Raw genomic sequence first — 19,125 nt, 5'->3', positions numbered from 1 at the left:
TGGAGCGTTCACCATACGTACGAATGCGAGACTCGTTAACCGCTTCCAATGTGAACTCTGAATGTGTATGCCGTTGTCTGTCAACTGCAGATGGCGTGATTATGCTGACTTCCGCTCCAGTATCTACCAAAAATTGAGTACCACTGATCCGATCATGAATGTAGAACAAGCGACCATTCTTATTCTTAGCACCAGCACGAGTCGTCGCTCTCAATCCCGGCTGGCTCTGTCGTTTCCCTGAGCATGGGTGTTGGAAGAAGGCTGTTGAGAATCACTCGAAAACAAAGAAGCGTGATTAAAGTTACATGGCGGTGTACACTTGCGAGCTTCTGCACCATGTTTCCAGTGATACCAACAGAGAGGACGCTTTTGACTGCTACTCCTGCTACGTTGTCTATTTGAATGAGTATTTGGACGTTGAGGGCGCCTATTTGGAGATCGACCACGTTCATGTTGAAGTTGCGTAGTCAATGACTGCACTTGAAATGTAAGTCTGTCTACTTGCTGTTGAAGTTGTGACAACTCTGAACTAGAAGTAGAAGACGAGGGCGAACTAACAGCAGAAACAGTACTTGTTGAACCAACATCAATGATTCTATCAGCCAAGTCTGCCAACTGTGTCACCTTCATGTCGTCGCGGCTTGACGCTAGAATTGTCTGGACATGATGTGGAAGTCGCTGCAAAAATAATTGTTTGAAGATTGTTTCATCAAGATGATCACTTCCAAGCAGTTGCTCCATTCTACGTAATAACTGGGAGGGTTTTCGATCCCCTAGTTCCTCTTGGGTAAGTAGCTGGTGGAGTCTTTTCTGCTCTGAGACTGATGTCCTGCGAATCAATTCTGCTTTGAGGTGCGAGTACGGTGTGTCCTTAGGAGGGTTCATTAAAATATCCCTGACTTCCTGCGCAATCTCAGGTTGAAGTGCAGACACAATTAGTCCAGGATAGGCCCCATAGACAAGGGGTCGAACCTTGTTTTTTTAGATATACAATGTTTTTTTATGGTTTCTTGTCAATTCGAGGGTGCTGATTCCGAATCTGAATGATGCCACTCTTGTAACCTTGAGCATTTTCCGCAAATTGGCAAAATCCAATATGGCCGCCAAAATATGCAAATTACCCATGAAAATCATAAAATTGCCAACACATTAGCTATAAAATGCATGTAGTTGTTGTGCAGAAGTGAAATACCAATTGGAAAAGCGATATTTGACAAAATATTTATTTTATTGATATTCAAAATGGCCGCCATAACCCCTGTATACTTTATTATGTAGAATATGAATGGGGAAAATATTTTTTCAAACAAGAGCACTATTATTGCATGTGATTGTGACCTGCGAGTGGACTACTGTCTGAAAACATGACTATTAACAAAACTATGTCATTTGTATACTATCTAATGTGATAAATGCTGTATTATGATATTCAAAATGGCTGTCATAGACCCCTTATACTGTGTACAATATATAAAAGGGGACAAATAATTTTCACAACCTTTGAATTTGTTTGACTTTAAAATGCCAATAACTGCGAAATATTGGTGTAACACCGTCTGACAACAAGGATTTCTAACGAAACATATCATTTCCCTTGCAATTTCGGTAATTATGCTGCATGTTGACATTCAAAATGGCTGCCATAGGCCCTATCTGTATTATGAACAAAGCGAATGAAGAAACTAATTTTCACAAGAGTAAAAACAATAAAATGAATGTAATTGTAATCTATACGAGTGAAATAATGTCTAAACACATGATTTCTGGCGAAACATATCATTTCATTTTTCATGCATGAGATAAATGCTGTATTGTAAAATTCAAAATGGCCCCTATGGGCCCTTACAGTATTATCTTCAATGTAAATGGGGACAAATACTTTTGAAAGAATTAGGATTTGCCTGACTATGAAATCCATATAATTCTGTTGTATAAGGAAAATATTGTTTGAAAACGTGATTTTTTTAATGAAATATAACATTTCCTCTCCCATAGGTGATAAATACTGTATTTTGACTTTCAAAACGGCCGCACAAGCCCCTACAAATTCTGTAACATGCGTATAGGGAAACTAATCATCACCAGAATGAGAACCAAAAACGCACGTAACTATGTGATGTATAGGTAAAATTTGGTCTTGAACATGATTTCTGACTAAATACATCACATAATGGTTGAGAAGGTAATAAAGGCCTTACTTTGAAATTCAAAATTGCTGCCATAGCCCAAAGTAGTATGTACATTGTAACTGGGGACAGATAATTTTGACAAAATTTTTACTATGAAAATGGCTTAATTTTGATGTAAGTGTTAAGTATTGTCTAAACCCAATGATTTCTAACGAAATATATCATAGCTTGTGTCATAAAGGTGATGAATGCAGCCTTTTAAAAATGAAAAATGGCCGCCATAGTCCCTTATCTTAATATGTAAAATTTGAATGGGGAAAGATAATTTCCACAAAGAAACATATTGCAGCCATTTTGAAATTTAAATATAGCATTTATCACCTAAATAACATAAGAAATGATCTATTTGGTTACAAAATCATATTTTCAGACGATATTTCACTCATACATGCAACACCATTAAGTCAAGCAAAGCCAAATTCTGTTAAAATTATATGTTCCCATTCACAAAGTACATAATAGGCCTACTGTTAGGGCCTGTAGCGGCCATTTTGACTTTCAAAATACATTATTTATCACCTACCTGGCAGAATGAATGATATATCTTGTTAGGAATTATGTTTTCAGACAATATTTTACTCTTAAATCACAATTATATGCATGTTATGGTGCTGACTCATGTGAAAATTGGTTTCCCAGATCGATTGTACATAATACAGTCAATGTCTTTTGGCGGCCATTTTGAAAGTCAAAATACAATATTTAACACAAATATGAAACCCGAATAATATATTTCGTTGCAAATTATATTTGAAGACAGTATTCCACTAATTTACCACAAAAAATACGTTTTAGTGCTCACATTGTGATTGTTTTTGTCCTCTCTCACATCGTAGATCATAATTTTAGGGCCTTTGGCGGTCATATTAAATATAAAAATACAGGGTTTATCACATACATGGCATGTTAAATAATAAATTTCGTTAACAAAAATGTTTTTAGTCAGTATTCCACTCGTTTATCTCAACAAAATGCATTTTAGTGCTCACTCTTGTGATTTTTTTGTGTCACCATTCACATTGTACATAATAGTGTTAGGGCTTTTGAAGGCCATTTTGAATATCAAAATACAGGATTTATCACATAACTGACATAACAAATGATATATATCGTTAGCAATCATGTTTACAGACATTGCTTCACTCATAGATCATAATTACTTGCATTTCAGTGCTCAATTTTGTAAAAATTAATTTTCCCCATTCATATTGTACAGGGGTCTATGATGGCGGCCATTTTGATATCAAGAAAATAAATATTTTGACAAAAATCATTTTTTCAGATATTATTTCACTCCGGCAGCACAATTGCATGTACTTTAAAGCCAATGTGTGGACAATTTTATGATTTTCATGGGTAATTTGAATATTTTGGCGGCCATATTGGATTTTGCCAATTTGCAGAAAATGCTCAAGGTTACACGAGTGGCATCATTCAGATTCGGAATCAGCACCCTCGAATTGACAAAAAACCATAAAAAAACATTGTATATATAAAAAAACAAGGTTCGACCCCTTCTATCCTGGACTAAATGTACGCAAACTGAGTCTCCTCTGAAGTAATTCCCCTCGTCATGAACTGGGCTTGTACTTGAGCGAACCATACAGCGGGATCGTTCGGCCAGTATGGGGGAAGCTTTAAGGCGACTGCAGCGACATGCGATACCGCAGCAGCTGGATTAGCTGATTGTTGATTCATGATGAAAATTGTTGCGTCTCGAAAATCACGTCGGGGTCACCAATTGTAGGAAATGAGAACTTTCTTAACATAAAAATATCTGATTGACTCACCAGCACTGAGGTCCTCTATGCGAAGGCAAAAATGTAGAAAATCAAGTGGCGATTAATTCATCGGGATCCTTTAATGCGATGTCCATAAACAAGATAAATGCGAATGAAGAACGATGTCGCGATGAAGAACGACCGCGCACGTGAGGCCTCAGCGAAACGCGTCGCGAATAGGGTGATCGTGACACGAGATGTTCTCCTAGAAATATTACACGCTGTCCACTTGGATAACACAAGCGATGAATATATATTTACATATGTCCAAAATCAAAAGGATGGAAAATGAAGAACTTGAAATCCTGATGATGAAAAATAAATCCAAAGTAAGAGCTATTTGTTGTGTTGCAAAGAAAAATGACTAGCAGAAATTGTACATGTCCTTACTAGGTGAAGACTTTCTACCGCGTGTCTTGGAGTGTAAAAATTAACCATGAGGTTGCTCTCAGCTTAAATCTGATTGGCTAGTCGTTGCTAAGTGAGAAAAACATCCGCTTAGAGATAGACAGGAGAATCAAGTTGAATAGGCTAACTGAGAGGTGCTCCATGAAAAGAATTAATTAAGTTGTAAATCAGCTGTCTTTGCATGATCAATGTAAAATAAAGTGATCAAGCTCTGATCATGTTGAAATCAGTGTTTGATGAAAAGAAAACCACTACAGTATAATCGTTGAAGACTTCATTGAGAAGGAATTAGCAGATTTGATAGAACAATAAACTACAGGTTACGACCCAACAGGGTCGACTAGTTCTCAATGTCTAAATTATTTGGAAAGCGAGAACCAAACGACCATGATGGGTCATGACCCAGAGTGAATGTATGAAGTACTATGCATAATAACAAGGTTGCAGTGATGCGAGTGATCGTATGGAGGCTACCCTCTATTATCATTATTAAGGATGATTAAAGTCTTCTGCACATTGGGCTCGAAATCAATTCCTTTATGATAGGAGCGTTTAGAAAGAATAGCTTCAAAAGGATCATAAAATAACCAGTAAATGTGTGAAATGTAATGGTGTTAATCTCTTGGACCCGTCCCTAATATATTGTAAAAAAGAATCCTGAACGAATTCCAGATTGGTATGAGCCTGAGGGCAAAATATGTGGGAAGGAGAGAAAAGTTAATACAAATAATGTGAATACAGCAATATACTAACAGCATGAAGACCCTGGTTCATAATGGTCATGGTATGAACGCACTGATCTATTTAGCGTTAATTGAGTTATTTGTAAGAGTCCCTCCTTTATCATGTAGACAAATGACTTATCTAACCAAATGGCGCCAGTTTGAGGCGTGAATCAAAGCAAATTCCTCATAGGAATATCGGGACAGTGTATTTGCATAAAAGAAAGGAAAAGATCGAGATTTTAGGTTAATTACGAGAAAACATTTGTATCGTAACTAATCGGTGCAAGGTGGTACCATTATTGACACATTGAATTATGCAGTGACTGTTTTAAATCAGGCCGTGCAAGCGTGACGGGAGACTGACGCCTCCAAGGAGATTAATTCGGCTAATTCGCGCGGGAAATTTGCGCGGGAAAATTAGCGCGGGAAATCCTCCGACATTGATACCCATACCGGAGAGGGCAGTGGCGTCTGCAATACATAACATAATCACGTGTGACGTAGTTCGCCTCCGGTCCCGCACCTGTTCGGCCTGGCCGGGTAGCTAGAAGAGATGTCGAATTGAATGTAAAAACAAATTAGGAGCGTTGAACTATCTGTGCCATTCAGGACTCACAGCAATGGAATTTCCTTCATTGTTGTATTTATCTAACAAAGCATGAAACAGATAGGTGACCAAAATCACCAAGAGATTACTTATTAAAATAAGAAATTGAATTAACTTTGGTGAGCGAGACTTTATAATGATCGAAATATTATAAAATAGCCCAGAAGATGAATGAACCATGCTATACCAAATAATCAATATAGAAACGTTGAATTATTACTAAACATAAGTTGAATTTTATGTAAAAGGGAGAAAAAAAAAAAAATCATATATCTTGTACATTTAAGATTTACGACGAGGTTCAGATGTTTCACTATATGAAGTGGAAAGAATAATGTCGTGACGTCTATTAAAGCCAAAATTTATGTTCAAGGCTTACCAAAACCAATGTGTTGCCATATAGACAAAAGTCATGAGCACAATTAAAATTTTGTTTTACAAGTAATTATACATATCCAGCTGTTCATAAAAAATATATCATAATTTGTCGCACTCAGAAGCAAGGAAACCTACGTACACGATATCAATGTGCAAGTACAGTGAAAGGTGGAATTTACACTCTAAAAAAACAGAAATGCCAACTCAACTTCTGAATGGCCGGAGGAGCGACAACATTTTCCAAATGTAGCATTTACCACTTTAAATGGTTCTACCCAACATTTAAAATGTTGGATTCAGCTTTATACAAGGTTGGATGTAACTTTTGGAAAAGGCCGCTACTCCCCCAATCTTCCAAATGCTGATTCAACATTCGATTTTTTTTAGTGTAGCCATGTTAGAGATACCAGTAGTTATAATTATATAGCATAAACTCGCAGGAGATCAGAAATTGTCACCCGCAGCCAAAATTTCTTGCCTGGTTTAGTGCAAACATTTGGGCCATTCAGGGCTCACAGCATTGGAATTTCCTTCATTGTTGTATTTATCTAACAAAGCATGAAGCAGATAGTTGACCAAAATCACCAAGAGATAGTAAAATATTAAAACAAGAAATTGAATTAATTTTGGAGAGCGAGACTTTATAATGATCAATATAATATAAAGTAGCCCAGAAGATGAATGAATCATGCTTTACCAAATAATCATAGTGCCATCTCTAATTTTTTTATGCAATTTACTACAAAAGTCTACCATGTTTATGAATATAATGATGACCCAGGTCCATATAATACTAAAAACGACCCAAGTCCACCAGACAGAAAGGCCCTGCCCACAAGTAACGTAAATATTAATGTTCGTAAAAAATGTACACTTAAATTTGTTTTAATGCTGTTCTCTGATGTCTTTTGGCCAAATGTACTTTAATTGCCCAAGTTAAAAAAAAAAATTATGGACTTTATATATATATATATATATATATATATACATATATATATATATATATATATATATATATATATATATATATATATGTTTTTTTCCTTCGAGTCTAGATAACCTCTTTTTGAACCATGTCGAAGTCGTGGAAAGGAAGGAAACCAGCAATACATCCATCGATGCTGACTATTTGGTTCATGATCTTCTTTGGAGGATGTTTTTCACCTTCAATTTCCAGTAAGACACCATGGTTATCTCTTTGTATAGAATGTTAATGATATTTATTGATAACTCTTGATCAATATATAGTTAAATAATTTAGATGAAAACCTAGCTACTGGTGGGGTACTTTAATATTTTCTCATTTCTTTTTTAATACAAGAGTTGCCAAAGCTGTTGTACATCTATAATTTATCATAACAAAATAATACTGAAGATAATGCTTTCATTGCCAATAAAGTTTTTTATTGTTTACTCGAATTTTCGACGGTCCTCCGTCTTCTTCAGGAGTTTAACAATGTGTGGTATCAATCAGAGAGCGCATCCTCAGACAGATGTTGCTAAGATGCCTGGCTGAGGATGCGCGCCCTTCACAGAAACAAATATAGTAATGCTTGTTTGTAATAATCAAATTGTTACGTAACAGTAAAGAAAAAATAAAGAAAGAAAATATTGCGCAATAACATTACTCGTTACCTAACAATAAGAAAATTAAGCGATGAGATGATAGAACGAAGATCAAATTGGTTAGGAGAAAATGATTTTCCCCTGAAAAGTATTAAGTACGAATAGGTATTTTTGAGTAATAAGATAAATTCCTGTGTGATACGATACCAAACATCGTGGCACTTGTCAAAAGTATTTTTTCAAAACTAACGAAACTAACGAAAGAATGAATATCCGCTTAGGAATCCAAGACCTCTGTTCATGCCATCACCCTGAAAGCTCCTACATTAAAAAATCATTCGTAGTTCAGCGGTTCTTCTAATTTATCATATATATATATATATATATATATATATATATATATATATATATATATATATATATATACTTATTTATATACATTGCATGTATGTATGTACAGTGTGTGTGTGTGTGATTCTTTTTTCATTGCAGCTGACAAGTTGTTTTTAGCTGAAGCAGAACTCGCCGTCATCATAATGGCAGAAGCGAAGGACTACAGTTTCGTCAATCAGTCTTTCACTGTACTTCCTTTGACCGGTCTGACGTTTCCTGTTGGTGTTGAATATGACCCGATAGGTGACCAGGTTTATTGGACTGATGCAATCTTGCATACTGTTAATAGGGCTAGACTGGATGGATCTTCTCAAGAAATCATTGCACAATTACAAAATGTAACCGGTGATTTTCATTGTAAGTCAACTAAGTTGATTAGTATACAAATATTGACTGCACACGAGGATGACTGTGTAAATTATCGTTCCTGATATGCTTTTTACATCCGCCATTCTATCACCCCGAGGCCTTGGCTTAGGAGTGATAGAATGGCCGGTTTGAAAAAAAAATGAGGCAGTGATGATTTTCACTGTCAGTCGAAAACAAAGCAGTCCATATCTGTTTTATATACCTTAACGATAATCACAAAAATCTATCCCCAATGGATTAATTTTCAGGACCACTAGAGTAACTCTAATCTCAATTTGATTTGCTAAATTGAACGAGCTGCACTCCCGGGGCTGATTTAATGCTTGTCAGGACAACCGACAAAACCATGTGGCCAGCCAGCGCGCCTTTGGTTACGCGTACATGACCGAGCAGTAGCAACGCATCAAAGTGCAGTCAGTTATTTCGAGCCAGCTAGATTCGCGCATAGAAACACAACATTTGTCCCCTCCCTCAGTGGTAACCAACGATAGGAGAGGGCAGCAACACACAAGCGTGTTGCTCTAAGGAAGGTCAACTCAATACGTGCATGCAGCTGAGCTGCGCGCACATTTTATCTTTCATGCCAACGCAATCAAACGCCGATCAAATGCAACAAAAAATAAGTAGCGATCGCGAAATAATAGGATATGACTACAACGATATCAAAAATAACATAACATTATACCAATGGAATTACATATAGATTTAGAAACATAGATTGATAGTTAAACCTTTACAAATATAAGTTTAAGAAACTAAAATCATTACCAAATCGGTGATTGTTGTTATCAGCGATTTCACCAGACGGCTGTATTAGGTGATTTGCACTGAGACGATTTAATGACCACTCGCAAAGCATTTCGGGATTGAATATGACCTTATTTTCTCTGAGCTCTTCGCTGAACCCATCATCACTCTAGCTACTTATGCTCCGTCGTCTGCTTAGATCTCAACCTCTAGTCTAGCACTGGTCTTGTTCTGCTAGGCGGAACACGACGTGGCGACCAGCAACCCGTCGATCAGCATTTATCTGCAGTAGGCTGTTATTCATTAATTTATTTACCGTATTTATTTTTATATTTATGAATAAAGTACCGACAGCAATACCAATGGGTATTAAAAAACTGATTAACGTACATCTATCTATGACTATGTGATCATTTATTTTCAGCATTTTCCCAAAACTTCTAAATTTAGATCTACATTCCAATCATTAATAAGTGAAGTCTACATCTATTAAATCTTGACCATGTTGATCGATAAACCCAAGTCTAAGATCTAACTTTGTTAGTCTAACTAGACAAAAGCTTTGAACAGTCTCGATTTGTTTGTTGAAGAAGTTGTTCCACACTGGATATCTAAGTAGATCTAGATCTAGCGCTGGTAGAATCTACTACGACTTGTTAGTAGGAGATATGCAAAACGAAAAAAATAATAATAAAAAAATGAATAAAAACAGACGGATTTCTCCTGTCTTTAGCCTATGTACGCCTAAACCTAGACCATTTGAGGGTTGGTCCATGCAATTAGCCCCGATGCTCGGTTAGGTCCAATTAAGGCCAGCCTACATGGGCTAGGTGGTTAGGATTTTTTTTAGTCCGTATGCCTACAAGGTAAATTCCTTGAGTCTAGATCTAGAAGATTATATGGTTGACAAGTAACCGTCAGGCCTAACGTTATACATGAAATTCACTTTAGAAAATGCATATAATCACAAGCTCAGTCACTTTGCTCTTTTGCTTTCGAATTTCTCAAAATGTTTTTTGTAAAGTTATGCGTTCTGCCGGCCAAGCCCAGGAAATTTTACAATTTGCAATATGGTAAACAAATTATGTAAAAGTCTTTAAACATTGATTGCAGAGAATCATTGGTCAAATTAAGATATGGATGCTGTTAACCAAATCAACTTCTGCTCCAATTCAGAAACTGAAGTATAATCTGGCCCCAGCCCTAATAGTAGTAATTCGTATTAATTAGATCTACCCTAACTTACTGTGTTAGGTCTAACGCAAAACGATGATGGTACTCTTTGCCAAATGATGTAACATTGCAATCAGTTTGCCTCAATTTGCTGATTTTTCTTGGAAATTATTAAAGAAAACCAGGGAAAATGTGGATCGACGGCCGTTTATTTAAGCTTTAATTTGGCTTTGGATGATTGGTTGCTCGATCGACCTTCGACACAGCATGGCTGTGCAGCTACAGCGCAGCCAATGCAATGCATCCGATGCATGTTTTTTTTTTAGCCGTCCATGCCATGGTCTCGACTCGGAGTTGAAATTTAGAGCCGGATTTCGGGGATACAGCGCCTTCATTTCAGATTTATAGACTTAAAAGTCAAATGACATGTAAAATTTGAAATCTAACCTTGAACAATCATCGTTGATAAACATCAGCTCTGAAGCCATTGCACCTCAAATCAGGCCAGGTAAATTAGACGTAATTGTCTATGTTGCTAGAAGGTCTATGACGAGTCGCCTGAAGCCCCAGCGCATCATCAACGTCACTAGCTAGCTACGCGACCGGCCCAGACTCGGCGCACCCAGGCCAGAAAAATGACCTCGATTATTAAGGTGGTTGTCTATGCATTTATTAGTGGTGCAGCGAAATCTAGAAGAAGAAAATAACAGACCAGAGGTATCCTCGTCATAGACTTAATATTCCAAAGTGAGGAAAAATGTCAAAATCCTGATTATTTACACTAAATATTTTCTTTAAAAATGATAGTCACATGTTTAATATTATAACCCAGAATAACCAATCTAAAAAAAATTCATTAAAAGTCAAGTCCACCTCAGAAAAAAGTTGATTTAAATCAATAGAGGAAAATCTGACGAGCACAATACTGAAAATTTCATCAAATTCTGATGTAAAATAAGAAAGTTATGACATTTCAAAGTTTCGCTTATTTAAAAAAATAGTTATATGAACGAGCCAGTTACATCCAAATGAGAGAGTCGATGATGTCACTCACTCACTATTTCTTTCATTTTTTATTGTTTAAATTATGTAATATTTCAATTTTTACGAATTTAACGATTAGGACCTCTTTACCTGAAGCACAAAATGTTAAAATAATGGAATTTCACGTGTTCAGGGAGGAATGAAACTTCATTTCACATGACAATGACGAGAAAATCTAAATATTTCATATTTCATATAATAAAATATAAAAGAAATAGTGAGTGAATGATGTATTCACTTCTCTCATTTGCATACCGACCGAGATGTGCATGTAACTGTTTTGTGAAATGAAATGAAACTTTAAAATGTCAAAACTTTCTTATTTTACAATATATTTCGATGAAATTTTCAGTGTTATGCTTGTTAAATTGTTCTCTTTTTATTCAAATCAAGTTTTTGTTGGGGTGGACTAGTCCTTTAAAAAAATATTAGAAATTAAAAAATGAAAAAAAAAATCAACTCTACAAAATTCCCCGAAACCCACCTTATTTGTTTACAATGGTCACAAAATTCGAGCCGAGTTGACCTTCTTTAGAGCAACACGCCCTCTACGTTCGTTAGTGGTAACGAGTAATATTAGCCGATTTGACATATTATCACGGACCAAGAAATATCCTTTCCGATGATTTTTTTTCTTGATTCGTGTTGGCATAAGGTCGTAGAACTAATTCAGCTCGGTTGCTCAAACGGTAATTATGCTAATTTGCATAAATCCAATATGGCCGCCATATACCGTCTTAAAAACTGAACTTTTGAATCCCTTGCCACAAAATGATAACCAATACCTCTAATAAGGGGGTTTGGGGGTGCGTAGAACCCATTTCTATAATCATTTTTGTCATATAAGGTGGTCTTCAGGTTAAATCCAAGATAGCCGCTAGGTGGACGCTATCTTCAGAAATTAAATTTTGAGCACTTTGCCCATGCAGAATAATGATCAATACCTCTTTTTTTTTTTTTTTTTTTTTTTTGGGGGGGGGGGTGTGGGTTGAATCCATTTATGTTATTACTTTTAAAATATCTGATCATCTTCAGGCCTAATTTAAGATGGCCACCAGATGCCATCTCGGACACATGAGCTTTTGAATCACTAATCCCAGAGTACTAGATAACATCTCATAAGGCGTTTGGGGTGGTGTGTAGAATTCATTTCTGTAAATCTTTCTCTTTTTCAGTAGATGGTCTGCTTCCGCGTAAATGGCCTATAATGTATTGAAAGATGGCTGAAAGTCCCAAGCTCGAAAAAAAAGTAATAACTGATATCACTTTTGGGAGACTGAAACATTTTGGAAAGGTTCAATCAGCAGCAAACCTTTCTCTTCACTTATTATTTCTCGGTGTCTCACAATTTGTTGAAAATCTGTCACGAAATTGTATATTTGTAAAGCCTTTGAGTAAAAACATAACATACTTCTAATTTGAACTAGTTCGGGAAGCAGTCTTCGCCATCCTGATCTAAACGAGGCTCAACAGCTACCAAATGAGCTCAAAGCACATGCAGCAACAGGTTATGATATGTTGGAGGCAGGGCCATTACTTTAGAATTCATTTTCTCTTTGATGATCGAAGAGGGCGAACGAAGCGGGCTGACTCCATAGACAGGTCTGGTTGATAGCCATACATAGCAAGAAAGAAGGGTTTTGCTGCTTGCACCATATCTTTGGGAGTGGTACCTACCTTTCCATTATTGGCCAAACCTAGACAATCCTCGGCAAGTAGTGTGTTTAGTGCACTTATCTTGCTGTTACCGTATGGATGATTTCGTGTCGCTTCCACTAAGGACATGAACACCAAGCAATTGCAAACACTTTGGTCCCAGGTCAACATAGGTTGCATTTATGTCCAGTACTATATCATTTCACCGCTTCATTTGTACCTTGCACTATATATCCGCCTGATAACCCCAATAGACAAGGAGAACAAAATCGTCTGTGCCATCGCTAAGCACACGAATCACCTTCTGACCACAGCTTGCTGCAAGACGGAGATTAAATGGTGATATCTACCTCATAATGAGCAAACACACCATCATCAAGTGTCTCCATTGTCGTATGCTACCCTAGACAATGGACATACTACTAGGTCTATGCCTAGACTGAAGGTACTCAGTACGCTTGCCAGCTTCCGTTTGTTGTTCTCGCTCTTCATGATGACATCTCTTGCAGGCAGATTGCTGGTGATGGAGAACTTATTGTATTCAATAACTTCATTGGCCCTTAGCATTATCTCATGATCCTTGGCAGAGATATCTATGTACGCGTCGTAAAGAACACTCTTCATATTTATTCCATCTGTATAGCAACCTAAACGTAATAATAATAATAATAATAATAGACATTTGTATCGCGTCTAAAAATGATATTTTCTGAGCCGCATTATTATAAGCCAGGCTTTAGCTCGAGCCCTTTCAGCGACCAATGCATTCAATCAATAAACCCTGCCGGATACCTATTCACCTGTCCTGGGTCGAGTGCGCCACAATGTGGATAAGTTTCTTGCTTAAGGGAAACACGCCATTGCTGGAAATCTAGTTTATTAGTTCGAACAAAGTACCTCGAAAAATCTCTTCTCAATCTTTCTAGAATTTGTTTTCTTTCCGAAACTGACTCTTGAGAATGACTATTTGACCATTACAGATCCGTATGGAATAGCTCTGAATCTTGACGATGAGAAGGTCTACTGGACAGATCAATATCGTGACGTCATCGAGATGTCAAACCTTGATGGCACAGATAGGGTGGTCCTCATCCTAACGGGATTTAATGCCTACCCTCATGCAATCGTGTATTCAACATTTCGCAGGTATTGTCTATGATACATTGTCTATTTAGTACCTGAGTTTATAATCGTGCTATTCCGCTTTATTATAAGCCCCAGTCACATATAGACCTCGGACCACCCGGACCTCCCCGGATCTGATCCGGGGTGGTCCGGGGAGAGATCCTTGTTTGCGCCTTGGGCATCCTTGGAGGTCCGTGGTGGTCCTTGAACGTCCAGGAGGCCACTGCGGCAGTTTTTGACTGTCAAAAACATCCGGCGTCATCTGTGGACTGCCGGGTAGACAAGCATTCCGTGTAGCCGACGTGTTGGTCCGTGTAGCTGACGTGTTGGTCTGTGTTGCTGACGTGTAGGTCCGTGTAGTTGCCGTGTAGCTGCCTGGAGTATCCTTAGCAATCTGTTTTTTTTCCCCCATCAATGTTATGCAACGTTGTTTTACTTTATGAACTTTTCAATAGTTGTTAAACAGTTGACATAAATATATGTTTAAGTTATTTAAGATTGATTATTCAAAATATTCGGATCTCTCCCCGGTCCACCCCGGATAATATCCGGGATGGTCCGGGATCTATATGTGACTGAGCTTAACACACATCTAAAGCCCAGTCACATATAAACACCGGGCAATCCCGGATCTGATCCAGATTGGTCCAGGGAGAGATCCGTGTTGATGCCTTGGGTATCCTTGGAGGTCCGTGGAGGTCTGAGTAGGTCTGTGTTGGTCCTTGAACGTCCGGGAGGCCAACACCGCAGTTTTTGGCAGCCACATCCGGTGTCATCCGAGGACTGTCGTGTTAGCTGCCTGAGTATCCTTGGCAGTCCGTGTCTTTTTTCACATCAATTTTATACAACGCTACAACGTTTTCTTTATGAACTTCCAGTAGCTGTTAAACAGTTTGACATAGATATGCTTTATTTTATTCAAGATTGAATATTCAAAATCAAACTTTGTTGTTTAAGATTTTAAGCACTTAACAACGACTTTAAAATAGTAAATACATTGTATAAAAAAATAAATCAGCGTTTTTACTGTTTCAGGAAGTTTAGAGTCTGGATATATTTTTTTGTAGTTCACTTAGAAAGCAAGATGTTGACGCAACGACGATGAGAAAAAGAATGAAGTAAACAGAAACAAAAATCTGCTCAATTTTATAGCAGAGTTTCCTCTGCCGTCTGCAGTGTTGGTCCGTGTAGCTGACGTGTTGGGCCGTGTTGACGCCCTGATGACCCGAGTAGACGACGTGCTCTGCCAGTATGGTCCGTGTAAAGATGCCGTGTGTACAGTCATCAACGCTCGTCGACGCTTAATCCGGGACAAAACGATCCCGGACCTCCCCGGATCATGCCGACATTGTCGTGTTGATCCTTGAGGATCCGTGTCTATATGTAATTGGGGCTTCTTTACGACTAGTCTTCAGGGAGTTGGCCTAAACTTTGTTGAGTAAATTTGACATTTGTCTGTCCTACAATGACATCCGCAGATTCAAACTGCGATTTGCATTATCTGCCCCCCCCCCCCCTCCTGATAGTTAAAATCCGGTCAAATTCTTCTTTCTGTTTACTTATACAGGAAGATTTACTGGACTGACCACGGGCAATACTCCAAGATTGAAATGGCCAATCCAGACGGGACAGAACGTGAGACACTCGTTGATGACGAAGTGGAGTATCCGTTTGCTGACCCAACTGCCATCTGCCTGGATTCTACAGGTATATTGAAGGGAAAATTCACCTTTAATTTAAAGTTGAACTAATGGGGACAAAAATAATAGGAAAAAAAATATGGGTGAAGTTTTGATGAAAATCTACCAAAGAATAACGTGCGGAGTTATGGACTTTTTTTTGTGTTACATGTACTTTATGATATCACAGACGATATACGTATACACTATAAAACCTCCCCCATCTCATAAAAAAGGGCCAATAAAAATCATAAAAGGAATTATAAAATTCAGAAAAGGAATTTTGTTTACCCATTACAAAGGCATCGGTCATTTTGGTTGTGTGTTTGCAGCTAATTTTTGGGCCGTGGGTCCCAAAATATGATCTAAATATCGCCGATCGGAACATAATTTTGATTCGTTTCCAAACCATAAACTATTATGTAAGTGTAAGTCAATTCCTACCAATTTGTTTTCTTCAAACATTAATAACACAATTTAATTCAATTGAAATATCTTCAGGTGGACAACCTTGATATTTAATAGTCACAATTGGTACAATAAATGACCTAAAACGTACAAAATTTAATATAGACGTGCATATGTGTGGATATGTAATTGTGCTACTGATTATGTAAATATTACTGATTTAATTATACAAATTAGAACAAAACTCTATGTTATGCGGACAGAGCCGTTGTGTAAATCAGGTCTGAACCTGACAATGCGACCCTGTATAATCAAAACTAAAGATGAATAAATAAAAAAAAGGAAACTGGATTTCTAGAATGTGCTCAATTTCCCATCAGAAGTTACGTTTAAAGCCTGTACACTTTGCCAATATACACAAGATATGGGCATGGTGTATACATGTATGCTATGAAGTGGCAGTACATGCGAGCGTTGAACACCATTTAAGCACACAAAACGAAGAGCTGAGAAAATTATACTTTCATTCCTGTATACTCTCAACAGAGCAATTACTTTACTGGGCCGATATCACGGAAAACAGCATTAACTTTCTGAACCTAGAGACCATGGAACAAGGCTTTTTCCGTATTATCAATTCAACGCAGCATCCACTTGATCTCGCTCCGTTTGGCGTAGCAAAATATTTCGAGGATTTTTATTTTACGGACAACAATTATAATGGACTATATAATGTTGATGTACCTGAGAATGATATATTTCTTGTATTGGAATTGCCCACCCCAGTTGAAATCCATATCTACGCAGGTAAGGACGGACGCCATTCCCTTTGTTGTTATACGTGTATATTTGTTGGATCAACATCAACAACTTTTAGGCCCGAATTCACAAAAGTGGTTTTGAAAATCCAGGGTTGAGTCCATGGTTTATGCAGATTTCCTGTATAAATTACGCTTAATTTAGCACGTACCGGGCGCGTGTATAAAACATGTCCAATGCCGGTGCGCGCTTTTGTCACAGTGCACCAAATTGACGCCTGTGGTTATATACGCCATTTTATTCATGAGCCCACTGTTTGAAGAGTGGACTCATGAATAAAAACAGTGGACTCATGAATAAAATAGCGCGAATAACCACGGCAATAGGCGTCAATTTGGCGCACTGTGACAAAAGCGCGCACCAGCATTGGACATGTTTTATACACGCGCCCGATACGCGCTAAATTAAGCGTAATTTATACAGGAAATCCGCATACAGTAAACCATGGACTCAACCGTGGGTTTTCAAAACCACCTTTGTGAATTCGGGCCTTAATGATTGATTATTATTTTTTATTTGTTTTATGAAGTATCGTTAAAGAGATACATTAAATTTCTAGTTAAGAAATCAAGGTCAAATGTTATTTTGGATCAGTGATATGATATCAGCTAAAAAAAATTTTGTTTTCGCTATTTATGAATTTTCAAGAAAAAAATGATGTCTCCATTAGGTTATAACTGTGTATTATCGGGTGCCAGAAATCAGACGAGTATAATTCAGGGTACAATAGATAAAGGAATAAGTAATTTGATAATCGAGATCATTTAAAGGGAAGGATTGCCACGACGAAAAGTTTATAGTAAAAGTAGAAGAATAAATAATATTTTTTTTAAACAATATTTTATTATCTTCCTCTTTCAAATCAATAAGTTTACAATCACAATTCATATAAATAAAGATTATTTGCATGTATACAATCAATAAGCAATAAAACAAATAAATATAACAATATCAATGAGATTACAAACATTTTTTTAAATGATTACAAATGAAATTGATAATAAAGCAGATACGAACCAATAGCGCCATCTCGAGTCCTCAACTACTCATACCTGGCCAGTTTCCTGACCCATAATGCTAGTGTAGTCCAGTAATACAGACCCACTTGAATGATAACATGCTAATTAACTACTCAATACCTTTATACCACAAAACGTATGTTACCAAGCAGCAAAAAAAAAACATAGTTTCTCTATAATTATAGGTCAATTTATTCTCTGTAGTATTAGTATATGTCTGAAAACGTATATTTTAAGACTATTCATTAATAACACACAGTCAATAAGAGACCACACACAAGGTCAAGTCTACCTCAGAAAATTTTGAATTTGAATCAATAGAGAAAAATCAAACTAACATAATGCTGAAAATTATTTGACATTGGATAAGAGAGAGAGAGAGAGAGAAAGGACGTTCCACGGTTAATTTGAAGTCCATGTCATTTTCACCGAATTATGCAAATAGTTACTTTGGTATTTATGCATTATGGAAATGCAAAAAAAAAAGGTTCATGTGCTTATTTTTTTTCTACGGGACTTCAAAGTCGACGTATTTGAATGATTTGAAATGTTGCGCAATCAACAGAACTACACCTCTCTTAGACCTCAAGATTTCACCAAATGAGTTAAAATTATCTTTACTCTGTTAATATCGCATCAAACTGCATCAAACTTTCAGGATATATAACTTAGTAGATACCAAAGTAGGAGATTATCTTTTAATTGGCAAACTATATATATTTGGAGTTAGCAGGGCCCTCATTTGACAAGAATGATGGATAAACTTAAAAAAAAAAAAAAAATCTTCAAAAGACGTGAATCTTTTCGAAAATTAAAAAAAGTCGACTTTAAGCTGCACTTTATTCAAAATCCATGTGCTCGTTTTCAAACTAACAGGCCCGTATTCTGATAGCAGGTTTAATTCAACCCTAGTCTAAAGTAAGCCCTGGTTTAACTAAACCTCCTCTAAACCTCACCGCTGGTCTAAGTGTAGTTTAATTATTTTGGTATTCCGATAGCCAGGTTTAACTAAACCTGGGTTAAACCCGGGTTTAATTTT

The 19,125-nt window shown here is 37.0% G+C and overlaps 2 protein-coding genes across 2 annotated transcripts; one reads left to right on the top strand and one right to left on the bottom strand.

The window, feature by feature from the left end:
• Positions 1-210: 210 nt before the first annotated feature.
• On the bottom strand, positions 211-885 carry LOC129263168 (uncharacterized). Its single transcript, XM_054901087.2, has one exon. It carries the CDS (start codon positions 883-885, stop codon positions 211-213), a length of 675 nt encoding a protein of 224 aa, XP_054757062.2.
• Positions 886-7,141: 6,256 nt separating this feature from the next.
• Positions 7,142-17,184, top strand: LOC135154860 (low-density lipoprotein receptor-related protein 5-like). Its single transcript, XM_064103076.1, has 5 exons — positions 7,142-7,264; positions 8,147-8,404; positions 14,017-14,182; positions 15,729-15,868; positions 16,795-17,184. Exons 1-5 carry the CDS (start codon positions 7,162-7,164, stop codon positions 17,163-17,165), a joined length of 1,038 nt encoding a protein of 345 aa, XP_063959146.1. The 5' UTR covers positions 7,142-7,161; the 3' UTR covers positions 17,166-17,184.
• The last annotated feature ends 1,941 nt before the right edge of the window (positions 17,185-19,125 follow it).

The sequence above is a fragment of the Lytechinus pictus genome, chromosome 8 (genome assembly GCF_037042905.1).
Source record: "Lytechinus pictus isolate F3 Inbred chromosome 8, Lp3.0, whole genome shotgun sequence".
Lineage (NCBI taxonomy): Eukaryota > Metazoa > Echinodermata > Echinoidea > Temnopleuroida > Toxopneustidae > Lytechinus > Lytechinus pictus.
The sequence above is the reverse complement of the archived record's forward strand: the minus strand, read 5'-3'. Positions and strand labels throughout refer to the sequence as shown.